We start from the raw sequence: 20,586 nt of genomic DNA, 5'->3' as shown, positions 1-20,586 counted from the left end.
GTTTACTACAACACAAAAGGACAATGGAAAATGATCCCAGAAGTCCTAGCAGCACACACAGAAGAGTGCAGCACCAGTGAGATGCTGATAACTTGGATATGGCTTTGCTCACACACAGCTTAGGTTAACTCCATTGCTTAAAGTAGCACCAAGCACTCACCACCTAGATTAAGTGCAGGATAGTCATAACACAAGAGGGTTAGAATTTGCATCTCTGCATCTCTCTCTAGGCTCTCTCTCCCCCAGCAGCATGGCTCTTGCATGCTGCAACTGATTTCCTATGTGTTTTCCACCAATATTATAGACGGCAGAGTGTTAATGCAGCAAGAATATGTGATAGAAATTCTCTGGCCTTGCCAAAAGATAATACCATGTTGATCAGTTCCTCCTTCACAACCAGCCTCTCCCCTTCCCAAATCCTTAGAGCTGTAATTGGGGAATGTCCTTGAAAAGATGTTTCCAAAGGCTTAGAGGAAGAGAACCCAGTCAGATTGGCTCTGCTTCACTCCTTGTGACATAATAGGGACACAAACAGGTGTGCTGACACACTCACCAGGCCCCTGGGCAAGGTGGTGGTGGTGGGGAAACTGACCTCGTGTTCCTGGAAGGGGAGGGGCCCCAGGCAGAAGGGGCAGGGCAGTCAGGCCTTGGCACCGCCTGGAGTCCACTGCCTGAGGCTCTGGTGGCGATTTAAAGGGCTCCGGCCACTGCAGCAGCAGCTGGGAGGCCCGGGGCCCCTTTGAATCTCTGAGCCCTGGAGCAGTTGCCCCCTTCGCCCTTCCTGTCAGTGGGCCATGTGCACAAATGTTGTGACATTTCTGCTACCCTTCATTCTTCTCACAAAATACAACAGAACATGTAAAGCCAAGCTCTAACCTCTGGATAAAAGGGCTCTCTATAATTGCACCGGGAGTGCTAACAGACCTTCAACTGTAGCAGTAACCACCTCCCAAACAGCCACACTGTTCTCCTTAAAGTCTTAAAACAGCTGGAATAACTTACAGAAACCAGCACTCCATTTCATGGAGCGACAAGTTTGTGGCGATGAGCACAGCCATTCTGATAACCCCTCAAGCAGAATTCTCCCCGCCCCCAACTCTCAATATTCAACAGAGAAATAAAGTCACCCGTTCGGTTTAATTGAGAATAACTGTATGCACTTTGCTTTTACCTTCTGTGCTGGGTTTTTTCATTTCTTCCACCCTAATTAGTTTCTTTTTGACTCTGCGAGTAGAGTTAACCAGCTTGTGCAATCTCTTAAACTTCACCGACTCCTCTGTCTCATCATCCGATTGTTCTCTTGACTGGCAAAGAAACAAAGGGAATGTTAATAAAGTAATTGTTCCATGGCTTGCTCCTTGAAGTCAAGTTAACCCAACCCAGCTGCTACTCTGTGTCAAGGCAGCTCTAACTGGGGTTATATTTTCAGTCCACGTCAGAGAAAAGCATTTAAATTATTGACAGGTTTCAAAGTGCATAGCATACCATTTTGACTTCTAATTCTGTGCAACGGGAGGTCCTAAGAGCACTGAAATACATTGCTGCCCTTGTTTTCCTTTTCACGCATTGTGTAATAACTACTTCCACATCTTCTTTCAATGCACTGCAGGCAGGGCTCTTCTTACCATACCAGTTACGCTCCTGTGGTTTGGGTCAGGCACTGGTCTGTCTGGCCTGCTGGAACTTGCCATTTAAACCTGGTTATAAACAGCTTCTCCAAACTGAAACTCTATTATTGACTTTTTCCAGTCTTCCCAGAAAATCAAAACCAGCAGTACAAGAAGGGGAAGGGAAGGAAGAGGCTTCATTCTGTCTTGTTCGTTAGTTAGACGCTGCCACAGCTACAAAATCCTCTTTTCTCCTCCTCCCCCTGCTCCACACTCCTTCTGAAAGCTCTCAAAGCTAGTCTTAAGATGGACACAGCATTCCTCCAACAATGACCAAGGGAAAACTCTGACCTTTTCAGATATACAGTATAGTCCATATTCCCCAACATCCCGTTTCATTTTGCATCTGATCCATTATGCTCAGTTCCAGCTGTTTTCCCTCAAGTATCAAACATTACAGAGGCAAAAAAAAATTCACTCGCTTCAGCAGCAGTGACACAACAAGCTGAAACAATTTATTCCTTGTAAATGAAATGAGGGTTCCAATTTTTGAGACAGATCCAACGTTCAATATGCTACTTCCTCTGTTTTAATCTATTTAGAATGTAAAAAGGGGGAGAGAGGGGACGAAAGCTTTCCAGTTCTTACAGTACAGGACTGGCACTGTATACAGTGCATTCCAGAAAGCACTGCCAATTCCAGCTGGAGTGCTGCACAGATTGTATACCTTACTTTGTCTGTGAGCACAATCCCAGCCAATTCAACACATTTTAAGGTCCAACTCAAAAATCTTAATGCTTCTTCATCCCAATGTTTGTTAGGTCACCAGAGCTTTTATGTCAGACTGCTTCATTATCTTCTCATCAAAATACCCTAAGCCTATTTAAAGGCTGGCAAAATAGGCGAGCTTACAGCCTTTTAAAATATCCACAGAAGTCAGAACGAAGTAACACCATATACCACAGGATAGGATGTCAAAACAGCAAACACACAGGGGTATATTTTCGAAGTAAAAAATGGCACCGAGATACCCTCTTATTGAACGTTAATGTGAATTAGGCACAGCTTTGAAAATATATCCCTCACTGGGCCAAATTTTCCACTGGTGCAATTCCTCTGAAGTCAGTGGTGGAGTTATGCCAGCAGAGCATTTGACCCAAGTTCTTTAGTTTATTTGATTAAAACAAAATTCACATTATTCTCAAATAAAAAGTACTAGATGGTTTGTTGGTCACATACAATTTCAGAGTTGCTAAACACAAGAATTCCCAAATATCCAGGGGGCACATCTATCATATGGACCAGCATGGTTACCCAGAGCTAAAGATTATTATTATATCACAATAAAGTAGGATAGCAGCAGACTGATTTAAATCAAGATAAATATGTTGCTAGAGATCAGAATAGTTGACATGAGCCAGTGATGTTTACAACAAATATATCTTACCATACATCTTTGGATTGGATGAGCAAAAGAAAATGGGGCTTTAGCAAAAGAGATATAAGCAGGACTTTCTATTACATTATTTATATCTTGGCACGCAATCGTCACTCAAACGCTCCATATGAGAGAACACTTAGAACAAAATGAGACGGGCAGAGTTTTAAATGCAATGGATTTTAAAGTTTCCCCACTATATATTTTCCAGTATCACCAATTCTCTTCGTATGCTCTTGCTTATAAGACCGCAACTCACATAAATCATAAGCTCAGTAAGATTCAGCGGCCTTCCGAGAAACGACCCTTCCTGTGCATTCGCTGAGAAAATAAAAAATGCTGAGGTAGGAAATAACATGCCTCGTAAATATCAATAGGTCTAATAAAGAACTGTCATTTCATTGTTTAGTCTGAGGATTGTGGATTTGATAGATAAATCTGAAATTTCTCAAATGTCTAGCAAATGCATATTTTCTTAATTTTTCTTATTACTGGATTTTATTAACACTCTCAGGCATGGTATAAACAAACTTAACCGAAGATTTGGTTCCTGCTTTCAGAAGCATACACTCCAAAATAGATTCAATATGGAAGTAAAAACTGGAAAGTTCTCTGAGAGATCTACAGTGTCTCCTGCAGGTTCAGACCCCTCCATCTCTTTTCCACTGAACCAAGGTTCTTTATATTGATAATGAGGTGATACTTCACAGCTCTCCCTTTTAGGTGAAAAATCTGGCACCTACTAACATTTAACAAGGGGAACTACTGGATATTTATTTGATTAAAAATAACAGCAGAGTCTGACTAGCAGAACTTTCCTAACATGCAGGAAAGAGTGTGTCTCAAAACATATATCTTTTTTTTTAGACTCTTTCTACCTTTATAGATTAGGCCTTACACATCCGCCATTACAAGTGGCAGTCACAAGAGCTGATCTGAATTTTTTTTCAGTTAAATGTTGGAAAATGCTGATTCTTTGAAACAAACTGTGGGAAAGGATAGGGTTTGACAAATGTCCCCATTTGAAAAGCAATTTTGAAAAAAGTTTTGAAACTGTCAAAACAGGATATTTTGGTATTTTCTAAACAAAAAGTTCCATATTTTGTTTGAAATGGCTCTTCATTTTGAAATGTAAGCTTATTTATAGTTTAAAAATGTGAAAAAATAAAAAAGGTCAAAATTAGAACCAAATGTGTCAAAATTATCAAAATAAAATGTTTTGATTTACTCGTTTCTCTTTTTTCTCTTTTTATGTTTTGTTTCACAACATTTTTAAATATTTCAACTTTTTATCCCACTTTGGGATGGGAAAAATGTTCAAAGTTTCAAAATTTCTTTCAGACTAGGCAAAAAATTTCCCACCCAGTTCCAGTAACCATTCTTCTGCAGGCTCTCTCAGTGTTGCTTGCGATCATCTTCTTAAGACTTTCAGTGTATTGTAACAATACAAAAGTACAGGTACAACCTCTGGATATACAGGGAAGACCTTTTCGAAGTGTTGCCTTGAGGTGAAACAATTTTATAGGCAATGAAGGAAATCTACATTACAATTAACGTTTACCTGGAGGGGAAAGGTCCCACAGAAATCATGCAGGGCACTTTATACCATTCAGCCTAGTAGGTGTCCCACTCAGAGGTCTGAGAGAGCTTACAGTGCAGTGAGTCCATAAAGATTTTATTGCTACATGTATAAGGCTATCCTGTTACATGAAATTTCAGCACAGCTAACCCTTTCTGTACAGCAAATAAGAGGCATATAATATGCATAATACCCTGAACTCTTAAGTAGCCTTATTAAGAGGTCTTCCTGAATATTCCAAAGGGAAACAAATGGATTTACAATACTGTAAATAGGAACAACCTCATTTCCATCCTTGCTGCTTCAAATTTTTTTCCATCCAAAAGTCCATATGGCTCAACTTTTAATTATTTTGGCTAATGCTGTATGTAGTAATTCTGTGGTGAATGCTCAAGTGTTTCATTTCTAGTTTCCATGGCAACATTACATCAGATTGCAGACAGCTGGCTCCACAGTTTTAAACCATAACAAATTGACCAAGCCAATACACAAAATGATACTTGCTTTAAAGAGACAGTGCACCATTCTATTTCCAGTGAAACAGAGCAAAGCCTATGGGGCCTATTTGGCACTTATGCTAAGGCGGAGTCTCCTTTCTCAGCATCTTTTGGAACAAGTGCATCTTTGACACATCTGCAATGTTCTAATAGGGAAGAAACTGGGCCAGTTTGGAGAACTCTATTGCACAACCGCACGAAGGGCTACAGGGAAACTGGAATTAAATTAACAGCATCTGTAAATACCAAGGACTGAGAACAGCAACAATCACACATTGAATGACTGGAAATATTTAACACCAAGCTGTTGCTGCAGCCTCAGCTCTTTCAACCAGTGCAAGGGTCACCATAATACTGTGAAAATATTCTTAACACACTAATTGTGCCATCACCTTTGCCATTCTCTATGCCCAGAATGTCCTCCTGGATTCTGTACCACATGCAACCACCTCCTCTTCCTCCAATAGCTATGCTCAAATCCCATGTTTCCTTAGTCCTTCAAACCCAAATCAGAACAATTTAAAACACAGTTTAAAAAGTAATCAGGGGACTAATATACCTCGTGCAACCTCATAACCTGCTCACCTCCACTCATCTTGCCTTTTTTTTCTTCCCCACCTTCAACTTAGTATGCAGGCATAAGGTTTTTATGTGTCTTATTCTATATATATGAAATATCTAGCCCACTTTAGGTAGAATATAAATAACAAGAGTGAACAAATCTAACTTCTCACTTGATTTAGAACTTCACAAAGAAAGTTATGAGTATTTGGAATTATTGGACAAATGTAAAACAGAAGTAGCTAACACTGTATTCTTGGGATCACTTCAGGGATTCAGAGGCATTCTTTGTAAAACACATAATGTACAATTGCTTACTAGCCCACTCCTAATAGAGCAAATATTTTTAAAATATTAGGGTTATATCCAGATAAAAGTCAGCTTGCTTGATTTATCTGCTTCAGCTCTGTAAACAAAAACATATATGGTGTTTTAGTCAAGCTGTATGAAGCCATTTGGAAAAATGTCAAACTTCTGATATTAATTTCACGCCCTAGTAAAAGATTATTCCTATATCGAAGCAGAAAATCTAACAAATCTCCAAATTTGAGCCCAACTTGCAATTGTGATTGGATAGTCAGACAATTTGAGGGGCAGATTTTGGAAAATATACAAGCTCTATTTATGGGCACATCATACATACCCACTTATTAATCATTCCAGAACTCTGAGCCTATGTCAAAGCAAACAGATTTTTTTGCCTGCATTGGGAGACGTTTTAACATGTGTCCCTTCTCCTTCTGTCTGTGAAACAAGCTTTACGTTCACACAAAAAAATATCATTTTACTATTGGAGGATGTAAACAAAAACAAAAACAAAGAAGCCCAGCTGTCATCGGAGAGAGGAAAAACAGAACAGAAGAGAGTATAGAGTCCCAGGGAAAGGAAAAAAGGAGACAAGAAAAGCTCAGTATATTATATGGTGCCTAAGAATAACCACAAAAGCCTTCTCTCTTTCTCTCTGAGACAGGAGGCACATCTTCTCCACATCACACCACACGCTTAATGACTTACCGGCTTCGGCATTTATAGGCCTACAGATCAGTTCCGAATAATTCCACCAAGTGCTCAACTCCTGCTCTGTCAGCTTCGTAACCCTAAAATTTAGGATTAGGCACTTCTTCTTAAGTGCTATATTCGATTACTATCCTGCGCACAAGACACCTCTTCTCTGGAGTTACATTATCAATCATCACACTGGCTCTGGCTCCACTGCTTAATATGTAAAGAAGAAAAAAGCATGTTGCTGGACTCAATTAGCTGCTTTCTGCTCGCTAACTGATTCCCCCAGTTACTCGCTAGCTGCATAGCTTGCAAGAAAGGCATAAGTCATCAGCTCTAAGCAAACCTTCTATTCACCACAAGGAAAAAAGGGAGTGTTGTACATGGCAAACAATCCCGGTTTTCACTGACGAAGGCTTGCTGACCTCTTGCTGGCCTCCAGTTCCTTAATTACTGTCTATGGAATTTCAGTGAAAGAAAAAAAAGAATCTGTGCAAAACCAGGATGAAAATTGACCCTCGCACACTACTGCTAGACTGGAGAGTGTGTCTCTAAGAAATATAACTAAAAGCTTTCACCAGGTTGAAGGTTTTTTTTTTTAATACTTCTGATAAAAAGCCCCCAAAGAGATCCCCACTAAATATAACCCTTGCCTGAATGCTATTTTGGAAAAACTTAAAAAACAACAAATAGTATGGTAGCACTTTAAAGACTAACAAAACATGTAGATGGTATCAGGAGCTTTCGTGGGCATAGCCCACTTCTTCAGATGACCGGAGTATTGTATGTCCAGAACCACAATAAATAGGGGAGAAGGGGGGGGAGGGGAAAAATGGGAGAGGGGGAAACAAAAGGAGGCAGTGGGTATATAAATATCAAAGGGAAAAATGAGCTGGTATGTAACAGGCAAAACTATAAGCACCTAAAAACTGGATAGTTAAAAGGAGCAGATAAGGACCGTTAATTAGCTATTAGAGAGGAAGAGTACTAACTTTAAAATTCTACCATACTATTTTTTATTTTTTAAGTTTATCCTATACAGACCAACTCAGCTACCCCTCTGAAGTTATTTTGCAAATTATAGAATTTAAATTTTCCTTAAAAAATAATAATTAAATGGGAACTCAGATGTTCTTCCCACACCTGGGTGCCATTTCAGTTCTTTCCCTAATCCTACTAACCAAAATTTCAGTTGAGCTCAGGTTATCTTGATGCTGCTTCTTCAGGCACTAGAATAGGCATGTGAAAAGTGAGCTTTCCTCTCCTTCTTCCAAGGCTGAATTTAAATCTTTTGTCATGTGCCTGATTGCCATCTTTTCTAGGAAATAATCTGAGAGTTTGTCCACACAGAGACATAGGGTACGTCTGCTCAACAACATTATTTCAAAATAACTTAGTCCACGTCTATACCGCATGCAGTTATTTCGAAATAATGTCGAAACACTGTCAAGCTGGAGGACTTCTTATTCTGATGCCTGTAACCCTCACTGTACAAAGAATAAGGGAAGCTGGAGAAAAAGTGCTCTATTTTGAAATACAGCCACTTCCCGACTTACGAACACACCGACTTACAACCATTCGTACTTATGACCAACCTCCCATTAACCCCATTATAATATTTTTGAGTTGAGTACCATGTAAGTCAAGTTTTTCGAACAGCGCACGCAGCACATTTAAGGGTATTTCCGACTTACAACCAAATCGAGTTCCGACCAGGTGTTCGGAATGTAGCCTGTTTGTAAGTCGGGGACTGCCTGTAAGTGCCGTGTAGATATTCCCAATTTCAAAATAAGCTATGCAACTGACGTAGCTTAATCTGTGTAGCTTATTTTGAGTTAAGCCCCATGGAGCCCTTTGCTGCCAACTACAAATTCCATAGAGAACTCTGACTTACTGCTGTTTCAAGCAGCAGTAGCAGGAATGAGAATCTGGCCCTTTTATGACCTATCTAGCAATCTGGAAGCTTTTTTACCTTTTCCATCCTACTACCAATGTCTACAAAGCCAAAGCTGTGTAAAGCGGATCTACAGAAATCATGTGAACCGTTTTTCTGATTTTGAGGTTCATACCTTCTGACTTTTGCTTTTCACCTGAACCCTAAATTGCCAAGTAAAACTCTGCTGCAACTTCTGAGAAACCACTGAGTTCTGAGATTTCCATGAGACTGCCCAGTTTCGCTTGAAATTTGTCCCAGATTCAAGTATGGGTAAACGTAACCCAAATTCTGGGCTTGCAACTTCAGTTTTGCCTGTTTTTGAGTTTCATGAAGAATGTTTCACAAGGCTAGTCACAGCACTGGCTGTATATGCAACCATGTGTACTGTTTGGATGTAATGCTATGGATCACACTATAAAGTTAGAAGAAAATTACCCCCAAAGTGTTTACAAAAAAATTATAAGAGGATGAAAATGTATTTGCCACTTAAACTATATAAATATAAAACATATTGCACAAATTATTCCTACCATCAAAATGCATTAACTCCAGAGCTGAATTTGGATCAGTATCGCTTATGAAGAAACCAAAGGAATTCACCAATGCCTAGTTAGATGAGCAACATTACACATTAGCTGATGATAGCATTGCCTACTGAAACTAGTGGGAAATATTTGTCATATGTACCAAGAAATTTTTTAAAAAAATGCAATTCTCATAGGAGATCTGTCTATTCTGAAATAGTTGCTTAGGCAAGCTTCAAGCTGTTACTTATTTACAGGTTTTCATTTAAAATAAATTTGTAGAACACATCTCTAGCTGCTCCGTTTGTGAGCCAGATACTGCCATATTTACTCCTGTTGAACAGTACCTTTTATTCTGTGTTTATTCTGTGTTTAGTCTAATTGATATTAATGGTATGACATGCACAGTAATGCACCACTCAGCATGAGTAAGAGTGGCAGAATCAAGATCTATTTAATGTGTATTACAATAAATAATTCTCCCTCATTCTCCCTCAAGGCCTAGTTCATTTTTCATAAACCCAAATAATATTGTAGGTGAAATAGTACTTCTAGCAATGGTACGTGTTAACAGTCTCTTGCATGACATGTTTTGGCAGGGCTGAGATGGCCTGGAGAGAACCGCCATTCTTGGGAATATCCTGCACTAAAAATGAATGGAGCTTAACGTCATCCATGAGAACCAGCTCCTTGGAATAGAATAAAAACACTGAGTTAGAACAGACATGTTGTTAAATTCATATCAAAGATGGCTCATAGTAACAGAGGCCCCTTTAAGGCCTTGTCTACAGAGCCAGTGATACTTAGGGTACAAGCACTACAGATGTGGCTACATGCGACTGTGGTGTGTAATCTGGCAGGGGAAGAAGAATCAGATGAAAGGTCTGGCAGCTCCCCTCTGCCTTAGCCTTTCCTTGATGCCTTCCCACAACCAGAGACTTCCCTCTATGGTGGGAAAATGTTCTCTAGGGTTGCAAGATAGTTTCAACAAAAATACTGGACACACTTGACATTACATCACAATCTACATTGCATCTTATTTAGAAAATACAGGACATTTATATTTTCTCAATTTGTTTCCCCGAACAGAAAGCTCAAATACTGGACTGTCTGGTTCAAAACCGGACACCTGGCAACCCTAGTTCTGTCAGCAGGACACACTAAAATGAGCAGTGTAGAGGGGGAAGCATTGCCTAAGTACATGGAGAGATGTGTAGATTACATACACCAATATCCTGGCATGTCTTTATTTGCAGAAGTAGTGTCTCACCTCTACACTGAGGCTACGTCTAAACTGGCATGATTTTCCGCAAATGCTTTTAACGGAAAAGTTTTCCGTTAAAAGCATTTGCGGAAAAGAGCATCTAGATTGGCACGGACGCTTTTCCGCAAAAGCGCTTTTGTGGCCAATCTAGACGCGTTTTTGTGCAAAAAAGCCCCGATCGCCATTTTTGCAATCGGGGCTTTTTTGCGCATAACAAATCTGAGCTGTCTACACTGGCCCTTTTGCGCAAAAAGACTTTTGCCCGAATGGGAGCAGCATAGTATTTCCGCAAGAAGCACTGATTTCTTACGAGATCGTCAGTGTTCTTGTGGAAATTCAAGCGGCCAGTGTAGACAGCTGGCAAGTTTTTCTGCAAAAGCAGCTGCTTTTGCAGAAAAACTTGCCAGTCTAGACACAGCCTGATACTTATACTGATGACAGGGAGGCATGCTGTATATCAGGGGTTTTCAAACTTTGGGTTGTGGCTTGTAAGGGTAAGCTGCTATCTGGCTGTGAGACACTTTGTTTACCTAATGTGCTGCAGGACCATTCATTGTTTTTTAAGTTTTTTCACAGGTACAGATTATTCAGCCTGGGCCTGCCAAGGTGGGAGAATGAAACACATGGGTTTTGAGACACTTGATTCCTGAGCTGAGCAAGACTTTGTTCCAGAAGTAACATAGTTAGTCTTCAAAGAGACACGGTAGGAAGAGGGAAACCATGATACATTTCCAGCATCGCCTGCTGGCTGATTCATACACTGAGAATGGCATATTCCACAGAAAGAATGGTTAATCATGCCTTCACAGCTGAACAGAAAGTAGGGGAATAAGGCAGCTGTCAGATGGGGAAAAGTATAGAAAGGAACAAGCTAACGTATTAGCCAGAAGATGAAATATTAATGCAGCGCTCTCCCCTTTCCATATAATGGCCTAATATCTTGTAGTAAAATAAGATAAGGTGACCTTGTCAACATGATCAGAACTGTATTGGTTACTTGAAGTTGTTGTCTGAAGTTGTTTAATAGTTATTGCCTGAAGTTTTCTAATATTTTTCTAAAGCAGTATTAACAAGGATATTTTTGTAGACTTCTTACAAATTAATTATACAAGGCAAATGCATCATAAGGATGTGCAACTCCTGTTGAAAGTCAGCAGGAGTTTTGCTGGGCCACCCATCAGCTGAGTTGCATCATATTTAATAGTTTACCCTCAGCTAATTGTTAGAAAATAAAAATCCCTTGTCAGGGAAACACTAGTGCCCTAGTGTTTAAACTTACAAACAGCTAAACAATCTCAGAGGGGTAGCCGTGTTAGTCTGTAACTTTAAAAGCAATGAGCAGTCCTGTGGGACACAACCCCTGGTCTACCTTAGGGGATCAGTTCACATTAAGATAAGCAACTTCAGCTATGTTAATTGCATAGCTTAAGACAAAATATCTTAACTTGAATTTTGGTGTTGTCCACACTGTGGGAAGAGGAAGGGAACACACTCTCCCTAAGACTTCCTTTACTCCTCGTAGGAGCAGGAGTACCGGCATCGATGGGAGCACCCCTCTCAGTTTGAATTAGCGTGTCACTAGACCTGCTAATTCAAACTCTGGAAGATCAACTGTGGCTGCTTTGATCTTATCTGTAGTGTAGACATGGTCTTAGAGTCTAACAAATGTAGCATGAGCTTTGGTGGATAAAACCCACTTCATCAGATGACTTGGAAAGCTGAATAGTTTCTGATCACAGCATATAAAAAGGGCCTCCATGGCTATCTGTAATAGCAAAATACTGGATTTTTTATTTTATTTTATTTTATTAGCCCTACCCCCCAATAAGCTTCTCTTATAAGTTTTAGAAATTTTCTGGAAAATTTCAGACTGAAGGGGAAGGAGGGGAAGGTATTTTAAAAGCCAAGTATTAACAAATCTTTGACTAACTCCTCCTCTGTTATCATCACCACACAGTACTCCTATAATTTTTAAACACTGAATTGCTCACTGGAACCTAAAATGCTGATCTGTGTTTCTCTTGTTAATGTTCCCCACGGGTTACTAGCCTAGTGGGGCAGCAATCTTGGCCTTATGTTTGGGGAAAGGTCAGCTCTTTTATTATGCTGTAGTTCTTTAGCCAACCTCACTAGGACACAAGCGTAAGCTGCTGAATGTCTCCTGTGATACATGATGAAGTAGGTTTTACCCACGGAAGCACGATACTACAGTAAACTTCCGATAATCTGGCACCTTTAGGACCCAGAGGATGCCAAATAATCAAATATCCTGGACTATTGGAAAGGGGGGGGCTATGAGGGTGCTGGGGTGAAGTTGGGGGGATGCGCCCTTCAGCGCTGCAGGACCAACCCGGCAGCACCCCAGCTGCTCTGCCCCAGGCTTCCCCGATTCAGCCGCTACTGAAACTGACCAGCGGCTGACTCCGGGAAGCCCGCGGCAGAGCAGCTGGGGTGCTCTGCCCCGGGCTTCCCGGAGTCAGCCGCTGGTCAGTTTCAGTAGCGGCTGACTTGGGGATGCCTGGGGCAGAGCAGCTAGGGTGCTGCCGGGTTGGTCCTGCAGCCCCGAGGGGCAGCGCTAGGGAACCAATCTGGCAGCACCCAGCTGCTCTGCCCCAGACTTCAGCGGCTGAATCGGGGAAGCTGGGGGCAGATCAGCTTCTATTGTCCAGCACTTCCGGGTTCTAGATGGTGCCGAACCATCAGGAGTGCCGGACCATTGGATGCCGGATCACTGGAGTTTTACTGTATATAGTTTTGTTAGTCTATGGTGCCACAGGAAGTCATTCGGCACCTTACTGGATGAGGTCTTATGTTCTACATGTAACCTGGGATTCAGTGCTCCAATTATAAGGACAGTCTTGATAATTACTTTCTTTGTTACAACTATTTTGGAGAATTGCCAATAATACCCGGACGTGCAGAAACATTAAATCACATCTGTGCATGCTGAATTTGACAAACCTGTGTTGAAACTGGACTCGGTACAGTAGAAAGACAAAAATTTTTGCATTCATCCAAAAATATGCTCAGCAACCAGCTTCCTTCCACTACTTCAAAGATCATGCATGGCCTTGAGGGACCATAAGCTCCTCAAGAAAAAGTACAACGCGCTGACATCTACTAGCTTTTGATGGAGAAAAACCTGTGGCATAAACTTGTAAGTCTCAATTTACTAGAGATAAAGATGTGCTAGCTCTAATGCCTGAAAGTTAATACTCTTTGATTAAATAATTTTTCAATCTGTTAAAGCTATCGTTCTGTGTATGTCTAACAACATATATGCTGTAGTCCCTGAAATAATTACAAATAATATTCTTCATATTCTCTCCTTTATTAAGGATAAATACAAGCTGTGATATTCACTGGCTTTTAATTTACCTCCAATTAGTTTAACTGACTATATTACAACACCACAAAGAACTGGACTTTTTTTTCCTTGTTATTATAATATGGAGTCTCATATTATTAGCAAAAATAACTTGAACCAGATGAAAGTTTCAGGAGCCCATCTGCAGCAAGACTAAAAGCAAGAGAGATTTTTTTTAAAGAATTGCTACATTTGGAAAGAATCAGCAGTTTTAATTATTACAATGCTATAACACAGTGCAGCATAATACAGGCAGTCCCCGGGTTACGTACAAGATAGGGACTGTAGGTTTGTTCAGTTGAATCTGTATGTAAGTCGGAACTGGCGTCCAGATTCAGACACTGCTGAAACTGACCGCCAGTTCTGACTTACATACAGAATCAACTTAAGAACCCCAGGCGTCCCCAAGTCAGCTGCTGCTGAAACTGATCAGCAGCTGATTCCAGGAAGCCCGGGGCAGAGCAACTCTGCCTGGGGCTGCCTGTAGTCAGCGCTGGTCAGTTTCAGCATAAGCTGACTTGGGGACGCCTGGGGCAGAGCAGCTGGGGTGCTACTGGACCAACCCAGCAGCACCCCATCTGCTCTGCCCCAGACGTCCTGATTCAGCCGCTGCTGAAACTGACCAGCAGCGGCTGAATCAGGACCTGGGGCAGAGCAGCTGGGGTGCTGCCGGGTTGGTCCAGTAGTGCCCACGGGCGCTGCAGGACCAATCGGCAGCGCCCCAGCTGCTCTGCCCCAGAGTCCAAAACAAAAGCCTGGTCTGCTGGGGGGGGGAGCACACTAGCTGCGCCCCCCCCCCCCAGCAGACCAGGGACACGGGGAGCAGAGCCGCAGCGGCAGCGGGGTGCCGCGCCTCTGAGGCTTTGCTCTGGCAAAGCCTCTGAGGCGCGGGACCCCCCGCGGCTGCGGCTTCAGTCCGGGTGCCTGTGGTCTGCTGGGGACCGTCCCCAGCAGACCACAGGCACCGGGACCCAAGCGGCAGCAGCGGGCAGGTTCCCGCGCTTCTGAGGCTTTGCCAGAGCAAAGCCTCAGAAGCGCGGGAACCCCCGCTGCTGCCGCATGAGACCCGGTGCCTGTGGTCTGCTGGGGACGGTCCCCAGCAGACCACAGGCACCCGGACTGAAGCCGCAGCCGCGGGGGGGTCCCGCGCCTCTGAGGCTTTGCTCTGGCAAAGCCTCAGAGGCGCGGGACCCCCCCGCGGCTGCGGCTTCAGTCCGGGTGCCTGTGGTCTGCTGGGGACCGTCCCCAGCAGACCACAGGCATCCAGACTGGAGCGGCAGCAGCGGCGGTTCCCCGCGCCTCTGAGGCTTTGCTCTGGCAAAGCCTCAGAGGCGCGGGACCCCCCCGCGGCTGCGGCTTCAGTCCGGGTGCCTGTGGTCTGCTGGGGACCGTCCCCAGCAGACCACAGGCACCGGGTCTCATGCGGCAGCAGCGGGGGTTCCCGCGCTTCTGAGGCTTTGCTCTGGCAAAGCCTCAGAAGCGCGGGAACCTGCCCGCTGCTGCCGCTTGGGTCCCGGTGCCTGTGGTCTGCTGGGGACGGTCCCCAGCAGACCACAGGCACCCGGACTGAAGCCGCAGCCGCGGGGGGGTCCCGCGCCTCAGGCACCGGCACCGGCACCCAAGTGGCAGCAGCAGCGGTTCCCGCGCTTCCGAGGCTTTGCTCTGGCAAAGCCTCAGAAGCGCGGGAACCCGCCCGGTGCCCCTGGTCTGCTGGAGACGGTCTCCAGCAGACCAGGGGCACCGGAGCAGCTTACGAACGGGGCTTTCTCGCCCCGACTTCCGGGGCGAGAAAGCTCCGTTCGTAAGTGCGGATCCGACATAAGTCGGATCCGCGTAAGTCGGGGACTGCCTGTACAGATTTACTGTAATGTTTCTTACATTTTAGGACAGAATTGGTTGTAAAGAAATTATAATATAATTTTCAACTTCTTCGGATTTATGAACCAATATAATCATATCTGTAATGCTAAAAGCCAATTCCAATAGTAGCTTTTATTCCCAACAGTTTTATAAAAAGGGTTTCAGGTGCATGCATAATACTTTCCTGATTTAATATTTCAGAGTATTTTTAAATGGTAATTTTATTATAAATTGGGAAAAGATATATAGGAATTGTTGCAATTTTAATGTCACAGTCTGCTGGATCTGTGTATCTTATTTTGGTGCATGTATCACTCTTGAATGTAAAGTTAGAAAGAATAGTGATGGAACTGTTTATAGTCATCAAAGGTGTCTCCAATGCTCTGACAACCTTGATCAGTGGGTGATCAACTTACTTTGCTCTGTCCATTTTTACTTGCAACCACTTAAATTCTATGGTTTGTACTTAATAAAATTACTTCCATTTACTATCATGCCCAGTGTAAATAATTGTTGCTTGGGGGAGCAATCAGTATGTACTTTTAGCGTTAAAGGAGGCTTGCTTGAATGGGCTTTCAATGTGTGAAACTCTCCGACAGTGAAAGATGGATTTGGGGTTTTGATCCCATTTGGGGGTTGTTTTTCTGCAGGCTGTGCCCAGAACTGCATTCTCCTCAAAGCTGAAGTGATTCAGTGTCTTTACTGTTCTTCGGGGTCGGAGGGGTTGGGAGGGAAGGGGGAGTGGTAGTCTTAGCTCTGTGCCATGGCTGGGGGAAACCAGGAGATCTGGCCCAGAAGGACAGGGTGGTGAGAAGCCCCGGAGAGCAAGAAGGTGACATCAGTGGCTTTATCAACATACTGGGAAGCAATCCCGAGGGGTCATCAGTCACCACACTGTCACAACTGGGTCTGGCCCCCGAAAGCTCATCACCTAATAAACCATCTTGTTAGTCTTTAAAGTGCTACATAGTCCTGTTTTTTGTTCCAGCTACACCAGACTAACACGGCTACATTTCTATCTCTATTCTACAACTGCCATAGCACATCAGTCCATCTAGTCCACTGTCCTGTCTCTGGACAGATGCGAAATCTATGCTTGACATTCTTTGCAATCTTTGCCCCATTAAGCTAAGTAAATGAAACACATTCTTTGTGAAAAATTATAAATAATGAAAACAGCAAATGCACCTTTGGTACCCACTGGAAGGATTTTTTGGTGGAACTCAATTGTCTCAGCATAAGATGAATAACAGCAGAAATCAAGTAGGGAGCTTTTCTAAGAAATGGTCTTGCAGGAGACAGTGATTTGCATTATACACAACAGGTGTTAGCCCCTAATTGCGGCCATGCTTAAAAAAAAGGGAGTGGATGGGTTAATTTAATGCTGGTAAAAGGTGCCGTATTGACAAGCCCTGGAGAGCCAAGTCCTCTGTTTATTCCAAAGGCAGGTACCCCAGGGATAGCAGCAGTGCTTGTTCCTTTACTTCTCTGACAATATAGCTTTACCCTGCCTGTCATCTCCTACAGGAATGAGAGAGTAGTTTATTTTCCAGGCCAATTCATTCCTTGACTGAGATTGTTGAGTGCACCAAGCAGGGGAGGATGCTACACGAACATGGCATGTTTTGAAGAGAGTTTCTCCTTTAATGAAACCATAAAATCCCATCTTCACTTTGTATTAGCAATTCAGATTTCAAGATGGCAGACAGCTCTTTACTGCCCAAAGTTGAAACAAAGTACAAACAATTCAGCCAATGATGGTTATGACTTAATTTAACTTATACCTAGAGAAAGTGTCAGTGATGTTTATTAGCAGTCTCAGGCCTCAGTGGGTGTATTGTATTGGGTACACTTGCTGTTTCAATGCTCTTTCTCCCTAAAACGCACACAAAGAAAGAACAGACCATGACAACTAGAAAACTTGGCAGGTATAAACTGCCTATACTGCCAAGCTGCCCAGGCAGGGCTGGGGCTGTGCCGCACTGGCAGCATGGATCCCCAGCAGCTGGGAAGGCTGTGCCACGCCGTGCAGCAACCCAGGCCTTCAGCTGGGGTTGGGCGGGGCTTGGCTGGAAAGAGGGAGGTTGTTGGAGGGGCATGGTCTTGGGGCGGGGCTTCTGGCAGAAGGGGTGAGACTTCAGTTTTCCATCCTCGGCTTTTACCCACCGCCCATGACAAATAGTACTAGTTAGCAATCTCAGCAGAGGGGCATGGAGAGGGAATTATGCCAATACATCCTAGTGATGGTTCCTTCAAGTCAGGGTTAAGGAACATTTGTAGAGCAGGGTAGGGAGCTATGGCTTGCTATATCTTTGTGCTGTACTTCCACTTTGGATGAGAAGATTTTAGTCTTCACAGTCATAAGATAGTATCTTTGCAGAGCACAGAAGTCACATCTGTTATCATAAAAAAAAAAAAAAAAAAAAAGCAGTGTGGTCATGAAACTCTCCCTTTTCTTTCCCGAGATTTTCCAACTCCTTGGAGAGGGCAAATAAATATGTAAAATCCAGAGAGGTTCTTGTCTGTAATCTGCACCTGCTTTATGTACTAACACTTGGCAAAAAGCAGTGACAGCCTGTCTAGAGATTGAGACTAGCCTTCTTTCCAGAAGAGACGTAGTATTTTGATTTTAAGATACATATAAGTAAAATAATAAGATATTCTAGAAGCCCCATCTAACCAAAAAGACATCAACTACTCCCATGGAGCAAAGATATTGGCTTGCTAAGTGAATGGTAGCTATATTACTGAAAAACAAACAGGACAGAGTAATGAGATTAAAAGGTAAACTGCATGAACCTGGCAGAGAACCAAGTCAGCTACTGGCTTGGCAAATTTTGAAGAACAAACAACCTTATTATAAACAACCTGGAAACAACAGAAGGCAGTCTCTCTTCAGACATGGGAGAGACACAACATTCTTGCCCTTTGCTGATAGATGATAACCTGCTTGGGAAAACAAACAAGAGGGAAGATCCTCTCTTGGATAAGTAGCTAGTAAAAAGACCAGAAACAAAGGGTAGGAATAAATGGCCAGTGTTCAGAATGGAGAGAGGTAAATCATGCTGCCTCCTAGATATATGTACTGGGACTAGTGCTGTTCAACTAGGGTTGCCAGGTGTCCAGTTTTGAAATGGACAGTCCAGTATTTGAGCTTTCTGTTTGGGAAACAAATTGAAAAAATATAAATGAGAAAATATAAATGTCCAGTATTTTCTAAATAAGATGTAATGTAGATTGTGATGTAATGTCAAGTGTGTCCGGTATTTTTGTTGAAACCATCTGGCAACCCTATGTTCAACATATTCATAAAAGATCTGGAAAAAGGGGGAAATAGTGAGATGGCAAAATTTATAGATAACTATTTTGAATTCAAAGTAGACCAAGAAGAGGTTACAAAGGGATTTCATGAAAATGGGTGTCTTTGCAACTAAAGAGCAGATGAAATTCAATGTTGATAAATGCAAAGTAATGCACATTAGAAAACACAATTCTAGCTATCCAAACAAAACGATGGGGTCTAAATTAGAGTTACCATTCTAAGGCTACATCTATACTGCACCCTTCTTCCACAAAAGCTTATGCAAATGAAACACGGAGTAGCATATCACCACATTTCATTTGCATAATTAATTAGGGGGCATTTTTGCACAAGAGGCTTTTGAGCAAAAAGGAGCTGTGTAGACGGCTCCTTTTTGCGCAAAACCACCCTCTTGTGCAAGAGCCATTCTTCCTGAAAAAATGAGGAAGAAAGGCTCTTGGTGCAAGAGGGGTTTTTTGTAGGATACATCCATTAATGGCTGTTAGGCAAGATGGTCATGGAGGTAATCCCATACTGTGGGTGTCCCTAGCCTCTGATTGCCAGAAGCTGGGAGTGAATGGCAGAGAATGGGCCACTCAGTGATTGCCTGTTCAGTTCATTCCCGCTGAAGCACCTGGAAGATGGGATCCTGGGCTAGCTGGGCCACTTGACTGACCCAGTATGGCTATTTTCCTATTCAAGAACAATCTATATTTATGGGGACCACAAACGTTAGGGAATATTTCCTAAAGCCTGTCTTCTGAACTTTGAGCAAACCCCCCAGCTCACCAAGCTTATTGTCAGAAGAAAGCTCCTCACAGGCCCGGACACACCAATGTAAAGCAGCATCACACCCTAAGAGAACAACAGATGCACAACCTGAAGACATCTCTCCACTGGCATGATGATCAATACCTACCCCCTCAAACACATCTTTCAAGATTCACGGCTCCTAAAAATTCCTATAACAACATATGGTGTCCTTATCCAGGGCATCAAATACTCCAACAACTATGTGAGTGAAACCAGACAATCTCTATGCTTTCAAACAAACTTGCACTCAATGACAAAAAACAAAACCTCTTATTACCTGAAGGTGAACACTTTTCACAAAGCAGTCACTCCATAGTTGACCTCTCAATCCTCATCCTCAAAGGAAACTTGTACATACTTTCTAAAGACTGGGAATTTAAACTAAAACTTTGCTAGACACTAAAAACATGAACTGAACAAAAACACTGGTTTTATAGTTCATTACAACAATTTGTAACATACCCTCCATCCTTCTAACCCTTAATTGGTGACTACATTTTAAGTCGTTTCCTACAGCGTGTGGGAACCTCTTGTGCTTAACTTTTTTTTAACCAACTTGTATTTTGCTCAGACATTCTGGTTACCCTCCCCAGACCTGAAGAAGAGCTCCACGAAGACTGAAAGCTGGTAACTTAGACAAATGGAAGTTGGTCCAATAACAGATATCTCCTCACCTACCTTGTCTCTCTCAGTTTGTTGTTAGACACAGGACAATGATATGGAAAAAGAAAATCAAATATGAGCCAACTAATTTTCATTTAGCCTTCAAATCTCTCTCCGTGGGACTGTTCCTCTAGTTCTGGGTTGCAGGATAAAACATAACTAAATGTGCAGTGC

General features: G+C 42.6%; 1 protein-coding gene across 8 annotated transcripts in view; it reads right to left on the bottom strand.

Moving 5' to 3' along the window:
* Nucleotides 1-20,586, bottom strand: part of SASH1 (SAM and SH3 domain containing 1) — an 844,241-nt gene that overhangs the window by 61,004 nt on the left and 762,651 nt on the right. For 5 of the 8 annotated variants that reach the window (XM_075924386.2, XM_075924390.2, XM_075924387.2 and 2 more), the window contains one exon: nucleotides 1,172-1,304. In XM_075924386.2, coding sequence (XP_075780501.1) covers nucleotides 1,172-1,304 — 133 coding nt within the window. The other 3 variants (XM_075924396.2, XM_075924395.2, XM_075924394.2) reach the window with 3 other exon arrangements.

This window comes from Pelodiscus sinensis, chromosome 3, assembly GCF_052426305.1.
Source record: "Pelodiscus sinensis isolate ZL-2025 chromosome 3, ASM5242630v1, whole genome shotgun sequence".
NCBI classification, from domain to species: Eukaryota; Metazoa; Chordata; order Testudines; family Trionychidae; genus Pelodiscus; species Pelodiscus sinensis.
The sequence above is the reverse complement of the archived record's forward strand: the minus strand, read 5'-3'. Positions and strand labels throughout refer to the sequence as shown.